The sequence below is a fragment of the Urocitellus parryii genome, chromosome 15 (assembly GCF_045843805.1).
Source record: "Urocitellus parryii isolate mUroPar1 chromosome 15, mUroPar1.hap1, whole genome shotgun sequence".
Lineage (NCBI taxonomy): Eukaryota > Metazoa > Chordata > Mammalia > Rodentia > Sciuridae > Urocitellus > Urocitellus parryii.
Window position 1 is genome coordinate 14,398,328 of NC_135545.1, and position 24,178 is coordinate 14,422,505.

The following is a 24,178-nucleotide window of genomic DNA, read 5'->3' on the forward strand; positions in this document are numbered from 1 at the left end:
TGGCTGTCGTTGGTAGAGTGCTTCCTAGTGGCACCAGAATGCACCGCAAGGCCTGGATTGGACCCTGGGTGGAAGAGGAAATGTCCTACAGGGACAGTGTGGAAACAACCGGTGAAAGTTGAAGAAGGGCTGTGAATTAGATAATGGTGTCATATCAATCGGATTTTCCTAGCCGCCCTGTGGTTTTGTAAGAGACTGCCCTTGTTCTTGGGACCGCAGACTGAAGTATTTAGGGGTGAAGGGTGTCACAACTGCACCTCACTGTCAAACAGTTCAGGGGGAATATGTATATATCATCTATTTTATATATTATTATATTTATTATCTATTTCATGTTATTCATATATTTCCATATACATATATGGAAAGAGAAAAAAGATAAAGCAAATGTAACAAACTTTTAACATTTGGGAGGAAGCTAGCTATAAGAGGCAGGAGTTTTTTAATTCATCTTGCAACTTTTCTGTAAATTGGAAATTATTTCAAAATGATAAATTCAAACCTTGAATAAAATAAAAGTGTTTTCTGGGTGCTGGGTCTGTTCTAAGAATGTGACATGATTAACTCATTTAATCCTCATTTAGTCCTGTCTTGTGCAAAGGAGGAAACCTAAGGCCCAGAGAAGTGGAGTGACCTACCCAAGATCACACAGCTCACACACCACATTAGCTGGGAGTTGAATTCCAGTGCTGTGACGACACAGCACCCTCTCAAAACACTAGACAATCATGTATAACTTAAAAGAATGAATAAAATTAAAAAAAAAAACACTAGGCCACCTCTTAATATATGACAGCAGTAACCCATACCTAATACTAACAAACCAATAATATAAAAGTACTTGTGGGCCAGGCGTGGAGGTGCATGCCTGTAATCCCAGCGACTCAGGAGGCCAAGTGTAGGAGGATCCCAAGTTTGAGGCCAGCCTGGCAACATAGCAAGACCCTGTCTCAAAATAAAGAGTAAAAAGGCTGGGGATGTAGTTCCATGGTGGAGCACCCCTGGGTTCAATCCCCGGTACCACGAGAAGAAGAAACAATGAGGGAGACTCCAGCTACTAACCACTGAGTGAGACAGTGTTTATTCCATTTTACAGTGGAGGAAACAGGTTCAAGAAGTTTCCTGCCTGAGGTCGTCACATGGCCTTCAAGCCTACAATGCAGACATGTTCCCATCCTGGGCTTCAACCCCCTTGGGCAGCCCTCAGTCTGTCTGTCCACCCTGGGAGGAGCAGGAGGCATGAACTAATGGCAGGAGCCCTAAAGATCACTCTGTTGTGACTCCAACCCTGACATTCTGGCGCGTGCTGGGTGTGTGTGTTCATAGAAATCATATAACTTGGACAGTATTCAGCATCTACTGGCTGCTGGGGCTAATGTTCAGGGCTTTACAATCATTCGACAGACATTTATTGAACATATACTACATGCCAGGCTCCGTTCTAGGCACTGAACACAGAGCAGTGATTAAACAGAGAAAATTGCTGCCTTTGAGGGGCTGACCTGTCTCATGGCAGAGACGGGCAACAAGCAGGTGGGTAAATACATAATTTTAAAGCCAATGATAAGTGTTATGGAAAAAATAACCCAGGGTGATGTAAGAGAGTGACTTTGGGGTGGAGATGACATCAGTGAAGGGGGTGGAGTGACAGCCTCTCCAAAGAGGTGACATTTGAGTTGAGCCTTGTCCAAATAACAAGAAGGGGGGCTGGGGATGTGGCTCAAGTAGTAGTGCGCTCGCCTGGCATGCATGCGGCCCGGGTTCAATCCTCAGCACCACATACAAACAAAGATGTTGTGTCCACCGAAAACTAATAAATAAATAAATAAATAAATAAATAAATAAATAAATAAATAAATAAAACAAATAACAAGAAGGAATCAGGTCTGCTCATCTCTGGGGGAAGAATGTTCCAGGAAGAAGGGCAGTCTGTGCAAAGGCCCGTGACTAGAGGGAGCGGGGACATTGAGGATTAGGAGGCAAAGTGGGAGACGAGGTCAGAGAGGTACTTGCAGGGACCCTTGAATTCTTATTGCATGTGTTTTTGTCCCCAATTTCCAGATGAGGAAAATGAGGCCCCATTTCCAAACACAGGAAACAGGTGAAGGGCAAAGTCAAGATATAACCCAAGACAAGGACCCTAATCACTACATCCATTCTCAAACTTTCTCCTGCATCATAGTGAAGTAGGGGAGGATGTGGTTTAAAGTGCGGCTTCCAGAATCAGGCTCTGTGTCTCTCCTGTGATTCTAGCTAGTCAGTGGATCTGGGATTTGCAGGGAATTTGTACAATTAACCAGTCTCTTCCCCTTTGGAGATTCTGACTGGGCCAGGCTTTGAGAAGCCCCAGCCTTGTGCGGCTAGAGGTTATCATCCTTCAAAGGGAAATGAAATCAGTTTGAGAAGCCATGACTACCAAGCTTTAAAAAAGAAAAAAAAAAAATACAGGTTGGGGGTGTGGCTTAGTGGGACAGCACTGCCTACCTGGTGTGCGGCCCTGGGAGCAGATGTTCTCCCCTCTGGGCCAGGTCTGCTGGCCCCAGCACAGCAGGGAAAAAAAAGTGAAGACGAAGAAGAAGACCATGATGATGGAGTATAAGAAGAACAGAAAATAACGATATGCCTGTTCTGCTTCCAAGGTGATCTATATTTTATGAAATTTGTTCCTATTTAAAAAAAAAAAAAAGAAAAAGAAAAAAGTGCATTTGCTGGGAATGGTGGCTCATGCCCTTAATCCCCGCAATTTGGGAAGGCTGAGGAAAAAGGCCAGTCTCAGCAATTTGGTGAAGCTCTGAGCAACTTAGTGAGAACCTGCTTCAAAATTAAAAATAAATAAATAAATAAAAGGATTTGGGGATATAGCTCAGTGGTAATGTACCCCTGGGTTCAATCCCCAGTACCAACAGGGAAAAAAAAGGGTGTATGTGAATGTTCTCAGATGTTATTGAAAATAGCAAAAAAAATTTTAAAAAAATTAGAAGGATTTGGGGATATAGCTCAGTGGTAATGTACCCCTGGGTTCAATCCCCAGTACCAACAGGAAAAAAAAAAGGGTGTATGTGAATGTTCTCAGATGTTATTGAAAATAGCAAAAAACTGAAGACAGTGTGAGTGAAATGATCAGCAAATGGCAGTACATTGCAATATAGTCATACAGTGGGATACTATTTAGCAATAAAAAGGAACAAGTTCATGATAAATGCTATATTGATGAATATCAAAAATATTCTGAGCAAGTCAGGCACAGTGGCACACACCTGTAATCTCAGTGGCTCAGTCTCCTGAGCCAGGAGAATTGCAAGTTCAAAGTCAGTCTCAGCAATTTAGTGAAGCCCTAAGCAACTCAGCAAGACCCTGTCTCTAAATAAAATACAAAAAAAAAAAAAATGGTTAGGGATGTGACTCAGTGGTTAAGTGCCCCTGGGTTCAATTCCTGGTACCAAAATAAATAAATAAATGTGTGTGTGTGTGTGTGTGTGTGTGTGTGTGTGTGTGTTTGTTTGTAGAGAAAGAGAGAGAGAGAGAGCACAAAAAGAAACAAATGAACACATGTTGAATGTGAAACTCTGGACATTGATGGGATCTAGAGTGATATAAAGCAGAAGAGCTGCTCAAGGAGCATGAGGAAATCTTCAAGGATAGAAGAAATGTCCTGTCTTGATTATGATGGAAGCTACATGGGTTTGCACAGTTTGTCAAACTCACTGAACTACACCACCTAAAACAAGTATAATTCATTGCATGTCAATAATATCTCAATAAAGTGTTTTCTCCCCGTGCGAGGGATGAACCCAGGGCCTTGCAATGCTGTGCAGTTCCACCACGGAGCTACACCCAGCCCAAGGCAAGTGTTCGTGCTCTTCGTGGACCTGTGTATGCACCAAATTGCAATATAGAATAGTTTCTTACTGGGGGAATATGACCCAGAGAGTTCTGAGAAAAGCCTTGTATGACCTTAATAACATTCAAAAAAAAAAAAAAAAAAAACAGACCCAGTCTAGGACCATGAGATGCCAGGGCCTCTGGAACCCTAACACTGCTTTGGCACCTCTGGGCCCATTTTTTTCTAGTGGAAGCAGCAGGACTGGGCCCCAGGGGCATCCAGAGATTCCAGTTTCTGGCCTTGACCTTGGGCGAGTGATTATTACCACTTACGGCTTGGTTTCCCTCAAATCTCCAGGCAGATAAAGATAGGGCTCTACCTCAGAAGATAGGGCAGTGGGAATATAATTAGATGCCCGAGGAGGCTGAGGCCGTGGGCACTGGGCCGGGTGCAGAGTGACTGCTCAGGGGCTGATGGCCACAGCCATGGTCTTATTAGGCCTGGGAAAGGCCCAACCCAGGGTGTCTGCTAAGGGGCTGGGCTGAACAAGAATCCCTCCAGTGGCCTCACATCCAGCTGTCCCCATCCTTCACTACCAGTCCCAGCTGTTTGTTCCTCCCTCCCAAGAAACCGGACCTGACTTGCCAGGGTCCTATTCTGGGTCCGGAATGCTGTGTCAGCATTTCCTGCATGGACTCAGGGCCTGGGAGGGGGAGGAGAGGGGCAGTGCAGGGTCAGCAGACCTGGCCCACAGGAGAGGACATCTCCTCCCATAATCACACCCACAACTCCAGTTGAACCACTGGGAGGGGACTGTGGGAAGGACTGGAAGATGGGCAGTCTCTACCACCCCCCATCCCCTCCCTGTCCCCTTGCCTAGGGCCCAGAAAAGCCGGCTATTCTGGGAGAGACACCTGTTGTTCCAATTCTTATCCCTGCCCCCAGCTGGGGATCAGAGATTCAGGGAGAGACAGAGCAAGAGAGATAGCAGAATACAGAGGGCCTGAAGCCCAGGAAAAACGACAGAGCCAGAGACAGGGAGACAGACATGGAGATACACAGAGACATCCCAAAGAGATGGATGGAGAGAGACACCACCCAGAGACCCTCAGAGACCATTCACAGACATATTTGATCCTCCTCAAAACCAAGGGGAAAGAAAGGCCCAGAACCCAAGGGACCCTCGGGAGACCCTCAAGTGCTAGGAGTTGGAAGGAGTTGTGTCCTCCAGCCCACTCCAGCCCCCTTCCCAAGAACTTAAATAGGTCAGAGCCTGGAGCAAGAAGAGAATGAGGGCTGGGGTGGGGGCGGGGGACAGCTAAATTAAGCCCAGGAATTAGAGCCACGTTCCCCAAGTGCCTACTTTCAGGGTGGCTGGGAGGGGCTGCTCCCTCAGTGGCCCCTCTCGTCAGGAACAAACCCCCAGTGTCAGCAGAGAAGGCGGCCAAAGATCCCCCTCCCCATTCTGTAGTCCCCAATTCTGCCAATTCTCTGTGGTGGCATAGGTGGAGGAGACAAAAAGTGACAGAGACAAAGTGACAAAGGAAGAGACGTCGCCTCTCAGAGACCACAGCAAGCAGGGCAGAGATATTCATAGACGGGGAGACACTCAGAGAAGTAGCCCCTGAGACCTCTCGCCCAGAGATACTCACCGTCCGAAGGAACTGGACCTCGTCCTCTCCCTCTCCTCCGTCACCCATGATGTCGAGGCCCGAGGAGCCGGGGTCTGGGGATGGCGGGAGGGGGCTGCAGGCTGGACGGGCGGGCTGGGGGCGGGCTGGGGTCGAAGACCTCTGGGGACGCCAGAGGCACCCGCGAGGTAGATGGAACTGCGAGGAGGACACGCGTGCTGGACAGAGGTGGGAGGAGGGCCCCGCCCCCGTCCCTCATTGGACCACGAACTCAAGGCCCCGCCCCTCCACTGGAGCTCCGCCCCTAGACCTCGACAGTGGCTCGAGGTGTGCGCGCTGGGGCGGGGTGTCTAGAAGGTAGCTGCGTTCCTCACCGCCACCCACCGTAAGGAAGGCAGGTGACCTCGTTCTGCCATTTCACAGAGAGCAACCTGGATGTCACACAGCAGAGCTAAATGCCCGCCACGTCTCTGGACTTTAAAAAGCACCAAAGAGGCCGGGTGAGGTGGCGCACGTCTGTAATCTCAGCGACTCAGGAGGCTGAGGCAGGATAACAAGTTCAAGGCGAGCCTCGGCAATTTAGAGAGACTTTGACCTAAAATTTAAAAAATAAAAAATAAATGGGTTGGGGATGTAGCTCAGTACGTGAGGTCCTGGGTTCGACCTCCTGTACCCAGAATCCCATTATCAAAATCAAAACATCACATATAGTGATGAAGAGCAAAGATTCTGAGCCAAACACTCGGTCTGAACACCACCAGCCTTGCCATTCTCTTGGGTTACATTGGACAAGTTACTTAGCTTCTCTGGGCCCTTCCCCCATCTGCTAAGGGGGATAATGGTTAATAGTACTTACATCAGGGTGTTGCTGGGAAGGTTAAATGAGATAATTTTTTTGCTACACTTAAAACATAGCTAGTGCGTAGTTAATGTTATGTGAAAGTTGCAGTTAACTATGTCATTATTAAAAACTGTGCACCTGTGGCATTTCAGCTCCTAAGATCTGCAACAAGATCTTTTTAATATATCTCACTTAGTTCTCACAATAATTCTGCTATTATTCACATTGTTTGGAGGGGAAAATAAACAATATGTGATTTCTACCATGTATAGTTTAAGTACTGAACATCAGATGAGTCATGCAGTCCCCAACAACAGTCCCAGGAGGTCAGTACTCTCACAGTGCCCATTTACAGGTGAGAAAAGCTAAACACAGACAGTCACAGTGACTTGCCTTGCCTAAGGTCACACAGAGGCAGAACTCAGGATTTGAACCAAGAGCTAGGGTTTTTAACCACTTAAGAACCTTACTGCCTTGATATTTGCATTAAATCTCCTAATTACAACAGAAACACACTCGCCTATGGCTAGACCAGAAAGACCTCCGGAGTTCTAAGAGGTCTCTCTGCCAACCCTTTATAAAGATGAGCACTCTGTGCTTTGTAAGTTGGGAATACAGCGCCCTAGGATCAGTTCCTTCCAGCTCCTGGCCAGCCCTCCCCCCACCTCCCCTGTGCTCTAGGGAGCTCAAGCAGGAGGAACATGGCAGTTTCCTACAGCTGTGGGGCCTGGGGACCCAGGGTAGGTACCACACACACTGGGACCTCCCTGCTAGGCAGGCAACTATGTAACTCAGGCCTCAGTTTACTCATCTGACAACCGGGTTAATTTGGAAGAGTCCCTACTTCCTGGGGTCACGAGGAAGATTCCTCATACATGCTAACTGATCTGTCAAAATTATTATCAACATGTAGTGGTATATACTAAGTTACATAAAACAATATCCTACCGTTCAACAAAATTATACATAAAGTGTCATTCAATGCATAATAGATTGCTAGATGTTGCAAAGTTAAACATTGATGTTCATACAATTGTATTAAACAGCACATAAGTTTGTACCATAGTATTGAATTATGTAATTCAATTATGCATTGTATAATTGCATATCTAGGCTGATATGATTATATAGTACAAAATAATTTTGATATAATACAAAATTATGTGTTAAATACTGTTTTCCTTAAAATTTCATATTGAATGTAAAATTACTCTGTGTCATTGCGAACTGTATCAGAAGACATTAATAGTGTTTCTTGTTTCTGGCGGTTATCACTTGGTACCTTAGGAGGTCCCCATGTTGTTCTGTGGACACTTGGCCGATGGATGCGGTAGCTTTGAGGACTTCCTGGGACCAATCTCTTCCGTTTATCCACCCATTGTTCTGGGAATGGACACCCAGGCTGCCCCTAGCTCCAGGAAAATAGCACTGTCATGACCCCTTATGGAGCTGAGGGAGAATGTTTGATATGTGCCCTTAAGAGGTGACATATCCAGGTGACATATCCAACCCAGGACTTGCCTGAGCAGTGCTGGGTGGCCCTGGGGAATGGCTGTCCACTGTCAGCACGTGAGGATCTGGGTCCTCACCTCCCCAGCCTCTGCTTGGCATTTTCCAACTTTCAATTTCGGCCAGACCTATGGGATGACTCCGTGTTGTCTTTATTATTATTATTATTATTATTAACTTTATTTATTTATCTATTTATCTATTTATGTGTTGCTGAGGACTGAACCCAGGGCCTCGCCCATGCCAGGCAAGTGCGCTAACCACTGAGCCCCAGCCCTTCTCACTGATTTTTATCATTGTAAATACTCTTCCCCTTCTGTCATCTGATATTTGTCCCATGATGTCCTCGGTAAAGAAAAACTAATTTCCGAGTTATCAAATGGATCACTTCTCTGCCTCGGCGCCGAGTGATTCAGAAGCCTTTTCCCCTCTGGTCACCGCCTGTTATTGCTGGTGATAGCCATCCCCAGGGGCCCGAAGGCCAAGTGTTTATGTACAAGCGCCGGGACCTTTTCCGATCTCCCTCCCTGTGGTTTATCCAGGTCCCCAGGGCCTGGCGACACTCCAGCGCTGCAGGCTGGGCTCGGCCAGGAGCGGGCGCTGCAGGAGATGGGCTCCGGACCAGCCCTGCCTGAGGAGGGGGAGAGAGGAGGAGAAAGAGGCAGGAAGAGAGAGAATCGCAAACCTGGGTATAACATGTGATGGAAAAACTAAAGCCAAGGGGCCCGCGCCTGTCTAAACGGACCGGCATGGAAAAAAAAAAAAAAAAATCCCATGGTGACTTACTTTACTGAGAAAAAGAAAGGAACGAAAATGTAGCCCAAGCTGGACGTCGTGGCACACACCTGTCATCCCAGCGCTCAGGAGGCTCAGGCAGGAGGATCACAAGTTCAAAGTCAGCCTCAGAAATTTAGGGAGGTCCTAAGCAACTCAGTGAGACCCTGTCTCTAAATAAAAATATTTTTAAAAGGGCTGGGGATGCGGCTCAGTGGTTAAGTGCCCCTAGGTTCAATCCCCAGATTGAACAACATACTAGGTTTGGCAGAATCATACTATGACCCATTTATTCCTTCCCTGAACACAACCCTACAAAATTTTACACTTTATATTCATCAAAGCCAAGTGCTCAAATATTCACAGGAGGGCTAGGGATGTAGCTCAGCGGTAGAGTACCCCAATTAGTATGTGTAAGGCCCTGGGTTGATCTCCAGCACCAAAGAACTAAACAAAATAGTCACAGCGTCTTTATTCATAAGAGCCCTAAGGAAGCCAGGCACCAGAGACATATGTCTGTAATCCCAGTGACTCTGGAGGCTGAGGCAGGAGGATTACAAGTTTGAGGTCAGCCTCAGCAATTTAGCAAAGCCCTGTCACAGAAATAAATAAACAAATAAAAAGGGCTGGGGATGTAGCTTAGTGGTAAAGCACCCCTGGGTTCAATTTCTAGGACACAAAACATACAAACAAATCAGCCCCAAAGGAGCAACTCCACTGTCCATCACAAGAAAACTGACCATTGTCACACAATGAAAGACTACAGACAGCAATTAAAGGAAGAAATTAGAATCAGAGAAAATAACATGGAAGAACTGTAAAGACAGTGTGCTAAATGAAAGAAAGCAGGTACAATACATGAGAGCAGACATCTACAGCTCAAAACAGACAAGACTCTCCGGTTAGACATCAGGCTTCTGGTAACTTGTGGCAGATGGTGCTGGGAAAGGCAACTGGGGACTTATGAAGAATGAAAGTGTTCTGTTTCTTGATTTGCGTGGAAGTCACTTGGGTTGGCTGGGTTGGTGACAGTTCATCAACCTAAATAACTTAGCATTATGTGCTCTTTTGTGTATCTCAATTAAAAAAAAAAAAGAAGTCAAGCATGACACATTTAGGTAAAAGAATAAAACAGGCGTAGTCAAAAGAAAAGTCTGTTTCCATGGACATGCTTTTATGTACGTCAACGCTCAAATACCAACCCAGATAAAACCTAATAGCCTGTAATATTGGTCACTCCTGCCTAAGGGGGACAGAGGGAGGGAGGAAGCTTCCAGATTGCTTACCTCCACCTGTAATTAGATAACAGTCCACTGAGATAATATTTTAAAAGCCCTTAGAGCAGAGTCTGCTACATAGGAGGTACACACAAGGGCTGGTTACAAGAAGAGTAATAAAGGAAAAATGTTTTCCCAGGGTACAGATGGTATCCTTAAAACCAGCCTAGAGACGCCAGGAAGATGGTTCACACCTGGCATCCAAGCCACTCAGTGGTGGAGGCAGGAGGATCACAAGTTCAAGGGCATCCTCAGCAACTCAGTGAGACCCAGTCTCAAACTAAAAAATAAAAAGAGGTGAGGATGTAGCTCAGTGGTGGAGCACCCTGGGTTCAATCCTCAGTTCACCTCCTCTCCAGGAAAATAATAATAATAATAAACTAGGAATGAAAGAAACCGTAAAATAGTTATGCAAAGTATATGAGTTTCTATTCAAATCCTTGTGCTTTAGGTCCCTGGATATATCTTTATAGAAATACAGACTTCTCTTTTGAGTGTGTATGTATTTTTACACAGATTAGTCATGCTTTTTAAAAACTGCTTCTATTGAAGTGTGACAGTGACAGGTCTCAAGACCCAAAGATGGGGAGATAGCTAGAGAGCCGGCTGGGCTGGGGGGTGGGGGCCAGCAGCACCGGAAACCTCAGCCTGCAGGGATCCCCACGTGGGGGAGGGGAGCCTTTGGTCTCTCCCCAGCCTCTTCCTTCCCCCTGGCCTGGGGGTGGGTGGGGAGGGGCAGTTCCTCTTTCCTTCCCAAGCTCGGAGGAGGCCCAGCTCCCGAGGGGCTGAGAGCTGGAGTCTTGGTGAGGGGGGAGGAGCTGTCCCTCGAGGACCACCCCCCAAGGAAGTATGAATAGGAAAGACAGCAAGAGGTAAGGGGGCCTCCCCAGGAGCCAAGCCTGTGCGGGAAGGTTGGGGAGCCGCCCAGAGGGGCCAGGACGCCTGCCTCCTGTAGGATCAGGGGTGCCAGGGACAGATGCTCCAGGGAGCCCAGGGCCAGCCAGGGCCAAGGCTGGGTGCGCAGAGGTGCCTGCGGCTGACGCTTCTGGACTTTGCTTCTCCCCTCCCTGCCCTCCCCGTCCTGCTCTCTCGCCTGCTGTCCTCCCTGGGGTCTTCCTGGCTCCCCATCCAATCGCTGTCCCCTGACTGGAAACTCCAGCCTCCTCCTTCAGGGCTCTGCCCTAGGAGAGGGGTGTGTGATGCAAGATCAGCCTGTTCCCCTGCCTCTTAAACCTCACCTGGCTGCTCCAGACTCCAAGGGGGCTGCCAGTCCTCAGGTAGGGACCAAGTGGCTGCCACTGCCCGCTAACTCTGGGCAAGCTTGCCCTCCTGTCCACACAGAGATCCACACAGAGATGGATGGTGATTGGGTCCCCAGTCTAGGTGACCCCTCCAACCTCCCCCAACATGATTCTGATGAGCAACTGGACTTCCCTCCCCATACCATTCAGTAGTTTAGTGGTGGGATCCCAACTGCCTCATTGCTGGCTGTGTGACCTTAGGTAAGTTACTTAGCTTCTCTGGGTCTCACTTTCTTTTATCAATAGAATAACTATAGACTGTATCTCAGAGGGGCCTCTAAGTCTTCAGTGAGACAGTCCAAACCACTGGTTCTCAAACTTGACCATGTGTCAAAACCACCCAGAGGGCTTATAAAAGGCAGGTTGCTGGGGCTGGGGATGTGGCTCAAGTGGTAGCGCGCTCGCCTGGCATGCGCGGGGAGCTGGGTTCGATCCTCAACACCACATAAAAATAAAATAAAGATATTGTGTCCATCTAAAGCTAAAAAATAAATATTAAAGAAAAAATGCAAGTTGCTGGACTTACCCCTAGAGTTTTTGATTTGTGTGGGGTGGGGCCTAAGAATTTGTGTTTACATCAAGTTCCCAGGTGATTCTGTTAGTGCTGATTGGGGACCATACTTTGAGAATCACGGATCTAGAAGGAGTGACCTGCCGGGCATGGTGGACCATGCCTGTAATAAGGCTCTGGAGGCTGAGGCAGGAGGATCATGAGTTCAAAGTCAGCCTCAGCAACTTAGTGAGGCCCTAAGCAACTCAGTGAGACCCTGTCTCTAAGTAAAATATTTTTAAAAGGGCTGAGGATGTTGATCAGTGGTTAGGGGACCCTGGGTTCAATCCCTGGTGCCCCCCCCAAAAAAAATTGGAGTGATCAGCCCTTGACCCGCTAGCTAATCAGTACTCAGTAATGCCCCTATTATTCATCAACAGTCAGTGACAACTTATTGAGTCCTTAGGATGCACTGTCACCTTTGCCATGTGGGACTCCTGTTTCCAGTTTCACCCCAGCCACAGGCTCCTCCTCGGCCCCATCCCTCTTTCTCTCTGCATCTTAACCTCGGCTTTCCCACATCTGGGTCACTGTCCAGCCTGGGTGGAAACTGAGTTTCATTACTTAGCACCTCTGAGGAGCCAGGTAGGGAATGTTGATAATAAATTCCTGGGGACGGTCCAAAGAGGACACTCAATTTACATATGAGGAAACTAAGGATCAGAGAAATGAAGTGACTCACCAAACGTCACACGGCCAGCAGAAATTTCTCGAACCCAGGTCTCTCCGACTCTAGAGTCTAAGTTTTGCTCCCTCCTCCTTTCTCCTGCCGCCTCTGTCTCTCCGTTACCCTCTCTCCCCACCTGGACCAGGAGCCTCAGAGGAGCAGAAGGCAAAGTTATTTTTAAACTTTCCTTGAAGCTGCCTTAGCTCCAGGGACCCCGCCTAGCTCTGGGGAGCTCTGGAGAGGTCACTTTGTACTGGTACTTCCTCTCTGGGTTCCAGATCTAGGCACCCAGCTGGAGGCTAAGACTCTAGAGCCCGTGAAGGGCCCTTCCTGAGGGAGAGTGGGGAGGAGAGAAGAGATGGAATCCCAGGGGCCTGCCTGAGGGAGGAGGCGCTGGAGGCCAAAAGGACATTCTGAAGAGTTGTCCTGAGGCTGACCCTCTCATGTGTCCTCCCAGGGAGGACAGCAGTGATCCTAAGGGGTCTTCTGTCTTGGTTTCCTGAGAGGTCAGGACAAATCCCTCAGGTCTGCCAACAGGAAATCTCTTCCATGATGACTTGAGACAGTTCTGTCCAGAGGAATTTGGGGGGATGCCTGGAGGAGGGAGTTTTTAGGATTCCTTGGGGAATCTGGAATATTCCTGGGGGCTTCTCCCAGGAGTCGATGGTAGGTCAGCGGTAATCCGGGGACTTTACCTGTATTCCCGTAGGAATTTCTCCTATGGTACCTTGGGGCATGGGGGTCAAGAGGAATCTGAGGATCTGCCCAAAAGAGGGGGCTCTCATGCTTCCTGGGGGTGAGGGGATGTGCATCCACAGGAAATCCCACCAGGAATGCTCGGGGAAGGCAGGAGGCCGGGGCCGGCCCCGCCAGGCCCCTCGCCGCCACAAGACCTGCCCCAGTCCCCGGGAGATCAGCAAGGTCATGGCCTCCATGAATCTGGGCATGCTGGGCGAGGGCAGCTACAGCGAAGATGAGCTGCTGGAGAAATGCATCCAGTCCTTCGGTGAGTGCCCCTCCCTGGCCAGCCTCCCCAGTCCCAGCCCTGCCGAGCACCCGCCTCTCTCAGCCTCAGTGTTTGGGACTATAAAATGGGTGTGTGGGATGAATCCCAATCGCTCCATGAAGGGTTGGAGAAACACCTGCGTTGCTTTTTCCTGGGACGAGGATGGGAGCAGGACTGGTGCCGTTTCCATCTCTGTGACATTGCTGGCCCATGCCTGGTGTGGACAAAAAAACTAAGGCACAGAGAGGTTGAGGTGCTTGCCCGAGTTGATGCCGGCATCACTTGAACCTGACGGTGGTCCACCAAGCTCTGGAGACTGTCAGTCCACGCCCAGGGGCCATTCAGACAGAGTCCCCCTTGCCCCCTTCCAGACTCCAGTGGCAGCCTGCGCCGTGGGGACCACGTTCTCAACATGGTGCTGGCCATGCACAGCTGGGTGCTGCCTTCTGCTGAACTTGCTGCCCGGCTGCTGGCTTTATATCCTCCGTGACCGTGACGGTGGCAGAGGGCAGAAGGGCAGAAACACAGAAGCCTGGGAGGAGGGGACGGGGGAGCGGGCAGGTCTGGACACTGGATCATGGAACCTTGACCGGAACTCAAGTACCAGGAGGCTGCAGAGGACACCCGGGAGCTGAGGCAGTTGCAGATCTGTCACTTGGTCAGGTAAAGCTGGGTCAGCCCTCTTCTCCCATATCCTGCCCTTCCCCCAATATCTCAGAGGCTCCCAGCTCCACTCCCTAGAACCCCATTCGGAGACACCCTGGCTGGGTTCCTAAGACCCTCCCAGTTCTGCCCCTGAGAACCCCAACCTTTTGGAGACCCCCCAACCAGATTCCACAGACCCTTCTCCCAGCTCTGATAGGCCTCCAGTGATCCCCCAAACCCTACTTCCTATATGCCCCAGCTGAGACCCCAGGACCTCCTGACATTATCTCCCCGCTAGAAGCCCCAGGCTAGATCCTGAGACACCCCCACTGTCCTGTTTCTGTGCAGTTCCACTTCCAAGAGATCCCCCCATCTACCTCCATAAATCTCCCCAACCCGTGTTGAGACCCCCCATCCTATCCCAGAGATCCCCCTGTCCTGGTGCCCCTCCAAAACCTGCCCTTCCCAAGACCCCCTGCACACATGTAGACCTCCCCACTTGGCATCTGGAGGTCCCTCAGCCCCGCCCCATGCCCCACCCTAACCTGTTCTCAGGTACTGGATGGCCCAACACCCAGAGGCCATGCGCCAGGAGCCCCAGCTAGAAGAGGTCATAGGTCGTTTCTGGGCCGCGGTGGCCCAGGAGGGCAACTCAGCCCAGAGGAGCCTGGGAGATGCTTCCCACTTGTGAGCCAGCCCGATGTCCCCTTGCCTGCCCCACCCCCTCCTGCCATCTCCCTTGGCATCCCCAGACCCTCAACTCTGAGCCACTCCAATACCCTGCCCCTCTTGGCCCCCAGCCTGAGCCCTGGTGGCCCTGGGCCCCCACCTCTCACGAGCAGCCCAGGCCTGGGCAAAAAATGCAAAGTGTCCTTGCTTTTCGATCACCTGGAGTCGGAGGAGTTGGCCCAGCACCTCACGTACCTGGAGTTCCGGTCCTTCCAGGCCATCACGGTGAGGACTCCCTGGGCCTTCAGTGCCCTTCTGGGACAGAGGGAAGATTGGGGTAGTGGGAGGATCCCTGCAAGGCACCCAGCTGGGGTTCTTAAACTTCAAAGCTGGGAGCCAGAGGGTCCAGGAAAATGAGCCAGGTGGCTGAGCACAGGACCCTCGGTTCAGATGCCATCACCTCTTTCTCACCTGTGTAACACAGAACTAGTGTCTCAGCCTCTCTGGGAATCCTCCTTTGTAAAACAGAGGTCACAATCCTTCCTTAGAGGTGGGAAAATTTAAAATCCCAATTACAAAATGCCTATTGTGGCTGGGTCCATTGGTGCACGCCTATAATCCCAGTGACTTGGGAGGCTGAGGCAGGAGGATCACAATTTTGAGGCCAGACTGGGAATTTAGTGAGACCCTGTTCCAAAAAATAAAAATAAAAAAGGGATGGCAATGTAGTTCAGTGGTAGACTGTTCCTGCAGTACCAAAAACAAAAAACAAGCCTGCCAGGCTTGGTGGTGCACACCTGCAATCCAAGCATCAAGCATCTTGGGAGGCTGGGGCAGGAAGATCACAAGTTCAAAGCCAGCCTCTAAGCAACTTAGAAAGACCCTGTTTCAAAATAAACAATAAAAAAGGCTGGGGAGGTGGCTCAGTGGCTAAGCACCCTGGGTTCAAAGAAGAAAAGCCTAACCAGTACCTGGCACATAGTAAGTGTTCAAAATATTGTGTTAATTATTCATTTAATCAACAAGCATTTCAATTCGTGGTACCTCAGTTTCCTCATGTGTAAAAGGGAATGTCAGCAATTCCCATCTTATAGGATATAGCACCCAGTCTAGAGTAAATTATACCTGGTGAACCCATTTGAAATTGCCTTATTTTACCTACCCAAATGTTAGTTTTTAATTTTTTTGGGGGGGGGTACTGGGATGGAACTCAGGGGTACTTCACCAGTTGCTGAGGGTCTTGCTAAGTTGCCGAAGTTGACCCCAAATTTGCCATCCTCCTGCCTTAGCCTTCCAATTGCTAGGATTGCAGGTGTGCGCCACCACACCTGGCCCAAATGTCCATTTTCCTGTGCTTTAGTGTAGATATGTTAACTATTGCCATCTGGACGCATGATTGTTTCAAGGGAAGGAGAGAATCTGGTTCCCTAATGTGAAATTTTTCTGATTTTTTTTTGTGTGTATATCAATATAACATGCAGATAGTGCAGTGGATGTGGTTAAGAAACTATTGAGCAGAACAAGTAGAAGTCGGTTTTGAGTCCTCTTCCCCATCCTTCCCTTTGCTGTGTACCAGTCAGTTAAACAGTTAACAGCATATAGACTGGACTGGGCTGTATCTCAGCAGCAGAGACTGACCGATTATTGCAAGGCCCTGGGTTCATCCCCAGCAGGGCCAATAATAATAACAATAATAATAATGTTTTCAGCATATAGACTCGTTTCCTGTCCTAGCTCATGCCTGTGTTTTTGCCTCAACTGCCTCATCTTTAAAATGGGAATAACAATACCCACCTTGTAGAGTCATGAAGATTAAATTATTTAATATGATAAAGTGTTCAGAGTAGTACCTGGCTTTATTTAAACATTTCTCTTCAGATTGAGGGGACATATGGCAGCCTGTGGAGAGGCAAATGACAAAGTTTATAAAGGCTAACCATGCTAGGACATCGGAAGTTACAGCTGCAAGGGGGATGGCAAGTCAGGGCACTGCCGCCCTCCGCCCCCCCCCCGTAACACCCACCTCGCCCCCAGCCCCAGGACCTGCGGGGCTACGTTTTGCAGGGCTCCGTGAGGGGCTGCCCAGCCCTGGAGGGTTCCGTGGGCCTCAGCAACAGCGTGTCCCGCTGGGTGCAGGTCATGGTGCTGAGCCGCCCTGGAGCTGCTCAGCGTGCGCAGGTGCTGGACAAGTTCATTCATGTGGCACAGGTGAGGCCCGCCTTTCCGCTCACTTTCTAGTTGCTTGCCCTGCGGCCAGGGAGTGACCTGACCCCTGGCGACCCAGCCTGCCCAAATTCCCAGGACCTTGGCTCCAGCAGGTCAACCGGGTGGTGACGTCGCGCAACTCCTAGCCACGCCCATCACATCAGGTCCCACTCTGGCTCCACCCCCGAGGCCACAGTTAGGGTTTTTTTTGTTTTGTTTTGTTTTATTGATTTTATTTTTAAAAACAGTTCGAGTTTTCTAACCCTTGATTGGGGCTTCTTCGGCCTTGATATCACCGCGTCAAACCCACCTTGGCCGCTTGGCCTTGGACGTGACAGTTGATTAAGTCCCTCCGGGCGCCATCGTCCAAACCCCGTCCCAGGGCGATGGCAGCGTTGCCTCAAGTGCCCGCCTTTGCACCCACCTGCACCAGGCTCCTAGCTCCAGTCCCCAAGCCCCAGCGGTCAGTCTCTTTGGGACGGTGACTGCAGCCCTCCCCTCCCTCCCCTGGCCCCGCCCCTCCCCCCCCCCCCCCCCCCGCCTCGCCGCGGCCCCGGTCCCCCCTCGCGCTGCGCCCCTCTGCTTCCCCTCCCTTCTGGGAAAAGGGAAGCCCTCCGCCGTGGCCACGCCCCCTTGCGTACTTCCACGTAGGCCACGCCCTTCCTCTGGCAGCTTCCACCGCCCGCTTCCTCTTGCCGGGCCCTTTAGTCCTGGGGTTTCCTTGGTCTGAGCATCTTCCGCTTCTCCTTGGCCCCTCTCTCCAGGCGACCTCTGCCCTTGAACTTGGGAAAGGGGAGGGGGGATCTCGACCCCGCACCTACCTGGAATCTTTCTCACCTTCCCTTCCCACCCTGGTCCCGTTCCTTCATCTCAGCCTGGTCCCCAGCTTCTGCCCAGAGCCGTCACCCGTGGGACTCTCAGAGCTGGCCGAATCCTCCCGCGCCTGTCTGAAGCACACCTGTCCGTACAGCTCCCCGCACTTGCCAGGGGCTCGAACTCAGGGCCTCGCGCGTGCCCACTGGCTCTCCACCACAGCCACATCCCCTGGCTCTCCCCACACGTTCTAACCTCACATTCTTCAACCCCTGCCTGACAGCCACCTTCCTCACCTGTCCCTTGCACAACTGGTCCACCCAACCCACCTGCCGTCATTTGAACTTGACCTTGCCTGTCCTTCTATGATACCTACCATCTCTGGCATCACCTCCCTTCCTAGAGACTCCGCCAGCTACAAAATTTCAACACACTGATGGCGGTCACAGGGGGTCTGTGTCATAGTGCCATCTCCAGACTCAAGGACTCCCAGGCCCACCTGAGCCCTGACAGCACCAAGGTGAGCTCCCAGATTCCAAGTGATCACCATCAGTCCCTTCCCAGGGGCTCTGGGACCACCTGAGGAACTGGCTGCCCCAAAGCCTGAGCCCCCAGGCCATCTGCATTCTTCCTCAGTGACCAGCATAGATAGCAGTGATCCTCTCTGTCCTCCACGGATCTAGTCCTAAGATGGGCTGTGAGGGAGGCCGGTGAGAGAGATGCTAACGGAGAACCAGCAGTCCAGGTGGCAAGCTGTCCCACATCCAAGATAATCAATATTTGTGCCACCCAAGGGAGGAACATGGGGGGGTGGTTGGGAAGTGTCCAGGAAGAGTCAGTCATTCATGCATCCGGTGTGTGGCTAAGGGCAGGTAAATAGGCTGGATATGCCCAGGGAAGATTCTGTTGAACCCTGAAAGCTCAAGTTAAGGTGTTTGAGCTTCATCCAAAGGGCACTGGGGAGCTAGGGCAGGTTTGAGAGTGATGCCAGTACCCATGATCAGATTCAATTTTGTGAGACCTCATTCTAACTTGGGGAATGGGGTGATAGTAGAGCCTCTCTGAGTTGGAGACCCAAGAGGAAAAGCAGTTTGGGGAAATACTGAGGCCAGTGTGGGATACAGAAGGGGCTCAGGAGGTTTTGAAAGGGTCCCTGGGGGTCTGGAGCCTAGAGGGGCTCAGGGAACATACTGGCTCTTCCCGATGACGTGTTCCTCCCACCCAGGCCCTGCTGGAGCTGACAGAGCTTCTCGGCTCCCACAACAACTACGCCCGCTACCGCCGCACCTGGGCTGGCTGCAGCGGCTTCCGGCTGCCTGTTCTGGGTGTGCACCTCAAGGACCTGGTGTCCCTGCACGAGGCACATCCTGACCGGTTACCAGATGGCCGCCTGCATCTGCCCAAGTTGAACAGCCTCTACCTGCGGCTGCAGGAGTTGGCAGCCCTCCAGGGACAGCATCCCCCCTGCAGCGCCAATGAGGACCTGCTGCATCTGCTCACCGTGAGCTTCCCTGCGCCGCCCAGTGTGGGCCCCCAGAGGCTGGGCCTGGGGGTACTGAGATTGAGGGTCCTGGGCCTGTAAGGCTCTGCAGGACCAGACAGTGCTGTGTGACATTGGGCAGGTTACTTAACCCCTTAGCTTCAGTTTCCTTATCTAGAGAGTGGGAATAATAGGACCCACTTCAGAGGGTACTTGAGAATTGACTAATAAATGATTAATATAAAGTACTTAAAACAGAATCTGGAGCCGGCTGCAGTGGCACATGCCTGTCATCCCAGCAGCCCCAAACACTGAGGCAGGAGGAGCACAAGTTCAAAACCCAACCCCAGCAAAAAACAAGGCACTAAGCCACTCAGTGAGACCCTGTCTCTAAATGAAAAAATACAAAATAGGGCTGGGGATGTGGCTCAGTGGTTGAGTGTCCCTGAGTTCAATCCACAGTGCCAAAAAACAACAACAACAACAACAACAACAACAGACTCAGGAATACAGGAGTACAGTGAGCTCTATGTATGTGAGGCCATTTTTCCCTGGATTCCTCTGATTCAAGTGTCCACTGACCTGAGCTCCAGGACTGCTCTGGGCTTTTGTACTCCTGACCCAAGGATCTGGACACTAGTTCACAATTTCAGGCCTTGACATAATCAGAATCTAGGCAAAACGTTAACCGTGTTGATCACTTGCTCTGTGCCAGTTGTCACTTCAGGATACCTCACAACCCTATGAGGTGGGAACCCTTACTGCACCCATTCTGTGGACTGGGAAACTGATGCCCAGAGATACCCTGCATACTTTGGATTCAATCCCCAGTATGACCCTGCCACACCCACCCCCCAAAAAGAGACAGAAGGTGACAGCAGGACATTAAACCATGAAACAAAGCAGGGACCCTTGGAAGCAAGGGCCTGCACAGGTCACTGGCTTGTGAAGCCTGCCCTGCCCTAAGATGACTGGTGCCTGAGACCCTGTTCTTTCTTTATTCTTTTTTTTTTTTTTTTTTTTTTTGGTGGAGGGTGGTACCAGAGATTGAACTCGGGGGCACTGCACCACTGAGCCAATCCCCAGCCCTATTTTATATTTTATTTAGAGACAGGGTCTCACTGAGTTGCTTAATGCCTTGCCTTTGCTGAGGCTGGCTTTGGACTCTGATCCTCCTGCCTCAGCCTCCCTAGCCACTGGGTCATAGGCATGCGCCCAAACTGAGAGCCCTTTCTTTGCTGGTTGTGAAAGGCCATCCCTCAGCCCCAGTATTTACTGAGCACCTGCTGGGCGCCAGGCCCAGCTTCGGGCACCCGGAACATGGCGGAGGGCAAGTCAGCAAACACAGTGGCCTTCTGAGGGGCAGACATTCTGGGGGCCACAAGCCACTCCAGCCAAGTCGGGAAGTCTCTCCGCCTCTAGATGACAAGTGCCACAGAGACGAGAGAAGGCAAAAAGGGCGCGGAGGGAGATGGGACTGGGTCTTTAATAAGGACATCAGGAGAGTGGGAGGGCTGGGCAGGTCTGGGGTCTCCCGAAGAGGCAGGCATGTGGGCTGAGGTTGGGGGACAGTGACAGGAGGCTCTGTCCCACCGCACCCACCCACCCCAGCTCTCCCTGGATCTCTTCTACACGGAGGATGAGATCTACGAGCTGTCCTACGCCCGGGAGCCCCGCTGTCCCAAGAGCCTGGTGAGACCTAACCCCTGACCTCTGACCCCTGCCCGAGCCTATGAAGTGTCTCACTGTGTGCCTCTGTCCCCCTCCAGCCGCCCTCTCCCTTCAAAGCACCTGTGGTGGTCGAGTGGACCACTGGTGTGACACCCAAGCCCGACAGGGTCACCCTGGGTCGACACGTGGAACAGCTGGTGGAGGTGAGGAGGGACTGGGCCCCCGCAGGTGGGTGCCCGGAGGGGACTCCCGTATAGTCCTGCGTGTGCGGGAGGGAATCCAGGACCCTGGGGCTGGGCCTCATCCCCTGACTCACCCTGTCCCTCCCTTGCTCCCCCAAAGTCCGTGTTCAAGAACTACGACCCTGAAGGCCGCGGCACCATCTCGCAGGAGGACTTTGAACGGCTGTCGGGCAACTTCCCCTTCGCCTGCCACGGGCTGCACCCGACCCCCCGCCAGGGGCAAGTGCCCTGACTCCTGGGGCCCCCAGAGCAGAGGACTCTGGGGTTGCTAGGACTGGGGGCCTGGGGAGGAAGGGACAGTCTGCTGAGGTGTCGTCTCCACCCCCAGGCGTGGCTCCTTCAGCAGAGAGGAGCTGACGGGGTACCTGCTGCACGCCAGCGCCATCTGCTCCAAGCTGGGCCTGGCCTTCCTGCACACCTTCCACGAGGTCACCCTGCGCAAGCCCACCTTCTGTGACAACTGCAGCGGCTTTGTAAGTACTCTGTCCTGTTGGCACCCCTAGGGCCCATCTACCCTGGAGCATCCGGGCTGGGACTTGAGAGCTGGCCCTGCCTTGGAGGGTGAAGGGTCCCCACAATCAGATAATCCCCTGATTCCAGAAAACTCCCACTAAATACTAAATAAACTAAATACTAAATGCTCCAGTCGGAATAATCTCCAAATTCTAGATAATGCCCAAATCCAGATAACCCCCAAATCCTGTGTAATCTCTACCCTGGACAACCACCAAACCCCGGATAATACCTAAAGCCCTGGTAATCTCCAGAACAAACCTGGGTGGATCGTGTCCAAACAGAATCCATCTCCAGATCTCTAGACTCCACACCATCCAAGGTCTGGACAATTTCCAAATTGAGAGCCTCCTCAAACTCTTGATGGAGGACCGATCTCTCGGTCTCCAAACTGAGACTTACTTCACAAACCTTGGGTCACCTCCCAAATTCACCAGCCACAGTCTGTACGGAGCACCTTCCCTGTGACAAGCCATGCCAGGCCTGGGGACATCTCAGGAACAATAGATACGGTCCCTGCCCGTAGAACATGCACTCCACAGTTCACTGAATTCTAGTATCCTGCTCGGCTCCCCAACTTCAGGTAGCTGCAGGTTCCTTTAATTCCAGTTAAATTCTCAAATTCTTGAAAATTTTTCAAACCTGGTGACTTGCACAGTTCCATCCTGTCCCTTCAGCACACGCCCTCCAGCCTGTCATCTGAACCAGCTCTGCTTTCTCTTCCAGCTCTGGGGTGTCACCAAGCAAGGCTACCGCTGCCGGGGTGAGTGGGGCGCCCTCCAGCGGGAGGGTGCTGGGACCCACAGACTGGAGCATGGAGGGTACTAACCACTCCCGTCCCCCAGACTGTGGCCTCTGCTGCCACAAACACTGCAGGGACCAAGTGAAGGTGGAATGTAAGAAAAGACCAGGGCCCAAGGGTGACGCGGGACCCCCAGGAGCCCCTGTCCCACCCACACCACCTCCTCATGCCAGCTCTGGTAAGTCCCAGGGCATGGCAGTGCTGGGAAGGGGGCTGGTGGATGGGGTTCATTTCCAAGGTCATGGGTCTTTCCCCTCATGCCAACGTCCCTTCCACCGTCACTCCACAAACAGACGCTGAGGAGAGTCTGTCCTACACACTCTCCCTGGAACCTGAGACTGGGTACCACCTTTGCCATGCTTGGACCCAGACAGAGTCCCCACACCCTTCCTGGGAACCAGAGACGGTAAGCAGGAACTGCGCTCTGCCCCAGCTGGCCATCTGGGAGAGACCAGACAGGTCTGGGGACTCACAGGAAAGTGAAAATATGCAAAAGTCCCCCATTGCTTGGTGGGAGGGGATGGATACTGGCTAATTTATAATGTTGACAGGAAAACAGAAGTTTCAATGTGTTTGGGGGGAGGAGTAACCACTAGAACAGAAAAAGGGTTTAGAGAGAGCGAAAAACAAAAACAAAAACACTAAGATGGCAAGAATAATGCTGGGCACGGTGGCGCACGCCTGTAATCTCAGCAGCTTGGGAGGCTGAGGCAGGAGGATCGAGAGTTCAGAGCCAGCCTCAGTAATTTAGGAGGCCTTAAGCAACTCAGTGAGACCCTGTCTCTAAATAAACTATATAAAAGGACTGGGGATGTGGCTCAGTGGTTAAGTGCCCCTAAGTGTTCAATTCCTGATACAAAAAAAAAAGAAGAAAGTCAAATGTATCAGGAGCTACAATAAATATCAGTGGAGTAAATTCCACTCTTTAAAAGCAGAGACTCTTATATCAGGTTTAGGGAAAAAAAAACCCCACCAAACATCCACAAAACCCAGGGTCCATTCCTTCATCGCTGAGCCGGTCTGGGGGAGACCCTCTTCCCCACATCTGACACCCCCTCACTACTATCTTCCTCCTTCCAGGTCTCCTCTCCAGAGCCGGTCCCACCACCCACCTCCTCCTCCAAGCCAGATTCCTAGACATCATCTTGGGCTTGTCTCTCCCTCACAGCCCCCACCCCAGGACCCCCAGACATCCCCTTCCCCACACCCACAGGGCCTTTGATGACGCATCCATCATCACTTGACCTCCCAGAAAAGTTCTGTTCTTCCATCGTGTGGCAGGAGCTATTAATCCCACTCCATTTCCCACACGTAGCATGTGCCGCTCAGTGTTGGGCGCATGTAGACCGAGGCTCACCGTCGCCCAAATCTCCACTCACCAGGTTAGGAGGGAGGCTGGCGAGGTCAGGCTGCTGGCCAAGGGGGCAGAGCTCCCAGGGTAGGAGGCAGGACACAAACCTGGTCCGCTAAGAGAGAAGCTGCAGACCTGAGCGCAGCGCCCCGTGGACAGCCAGCGTGAGTGAAGGGTGGGCAGAGCTCCAAACTGGGGTGGCAGAGACAGGGGAAAGGGGGTGGAACTGTGGGCCTGTGAACCCCATACCCTGAGCCACCCTCCGTTGACTCAGGGTAAAAGCCAGTCCTCACCGTGACCCACAGAGCTCCACACTCTGACCCTCACCTCTCTGACCCCACCCCCACCTCCCACCCCCTTTACTCATCCTGCTTCTGCCACCCTGGCCTCAGTGTACCTCGAACATTC

At 51.3% G+C, this 24,178-nt stretch overlaps 2 protein-coding genes across 3 annotated transcripts in view; one reads left to right on the forward strand and one right to left on the reverse strand.

The window, feature by feature from the left end:
- The window catches only part of Ryr1 (ryanodine receptor 1), a 111,602-nt gene extending 105,966 nt beyond the window's left edge, over positions 1–5,636 (reverse strand). For both annotated transcript variants that reach the window (XM_026412131.2, XM_026412129.2), the window contains exon 1: positions 5,476–5,636. In XM_026412131.2, the coding sequence (XP_026267916.2) occupies positions 5,476–5,523 (48 nt within the window). In that variant the 5' untranslated portion in view covers positions 5,524–5,636. The remainder of the gene's footprint in view (positions 1–5,475) is intronic.
- Positions 5,637–10,640: 5,004 nt separating this feature from the next.
- Positions 10,641–23,581, forward strand: Rasgrp4 (RAS guanyl releasing protein 4). Its single transcript, XM_026412162.2, has 17 exons — positions 10,641–10,727; positions 13,192–13,379; positions 13,751–13,851; positions 13,981–14,042; positions 14,580–14,711; positions 14,825–14,978; positions 16,728–16,901; positions 18,115–18,231; positions 18,937–19,212; positions 20,803–20,883; positions 20,961–21,065; positions 21,205–21,323; positions 21,433–21,577; positions 22,344–22,380; positions 22,463–22,597; positions 22,713–22,825; positions 23,500–23,581. The coding sequence occupies exons 1-17, from the start codon at positions 10,705–10,707 to the stop codon at positions 23,554–23,556; spliced, it is 2,019 nt and encodes a 672-aa protein (XP_026267947.2). The 5' UTR covers positions 10,641–10,704; the 3' UTR covers positions 23,557–23,581.
- The last annotated feature ends 597 nt before the right edge of the window (positions 23,582–24,178 follow it).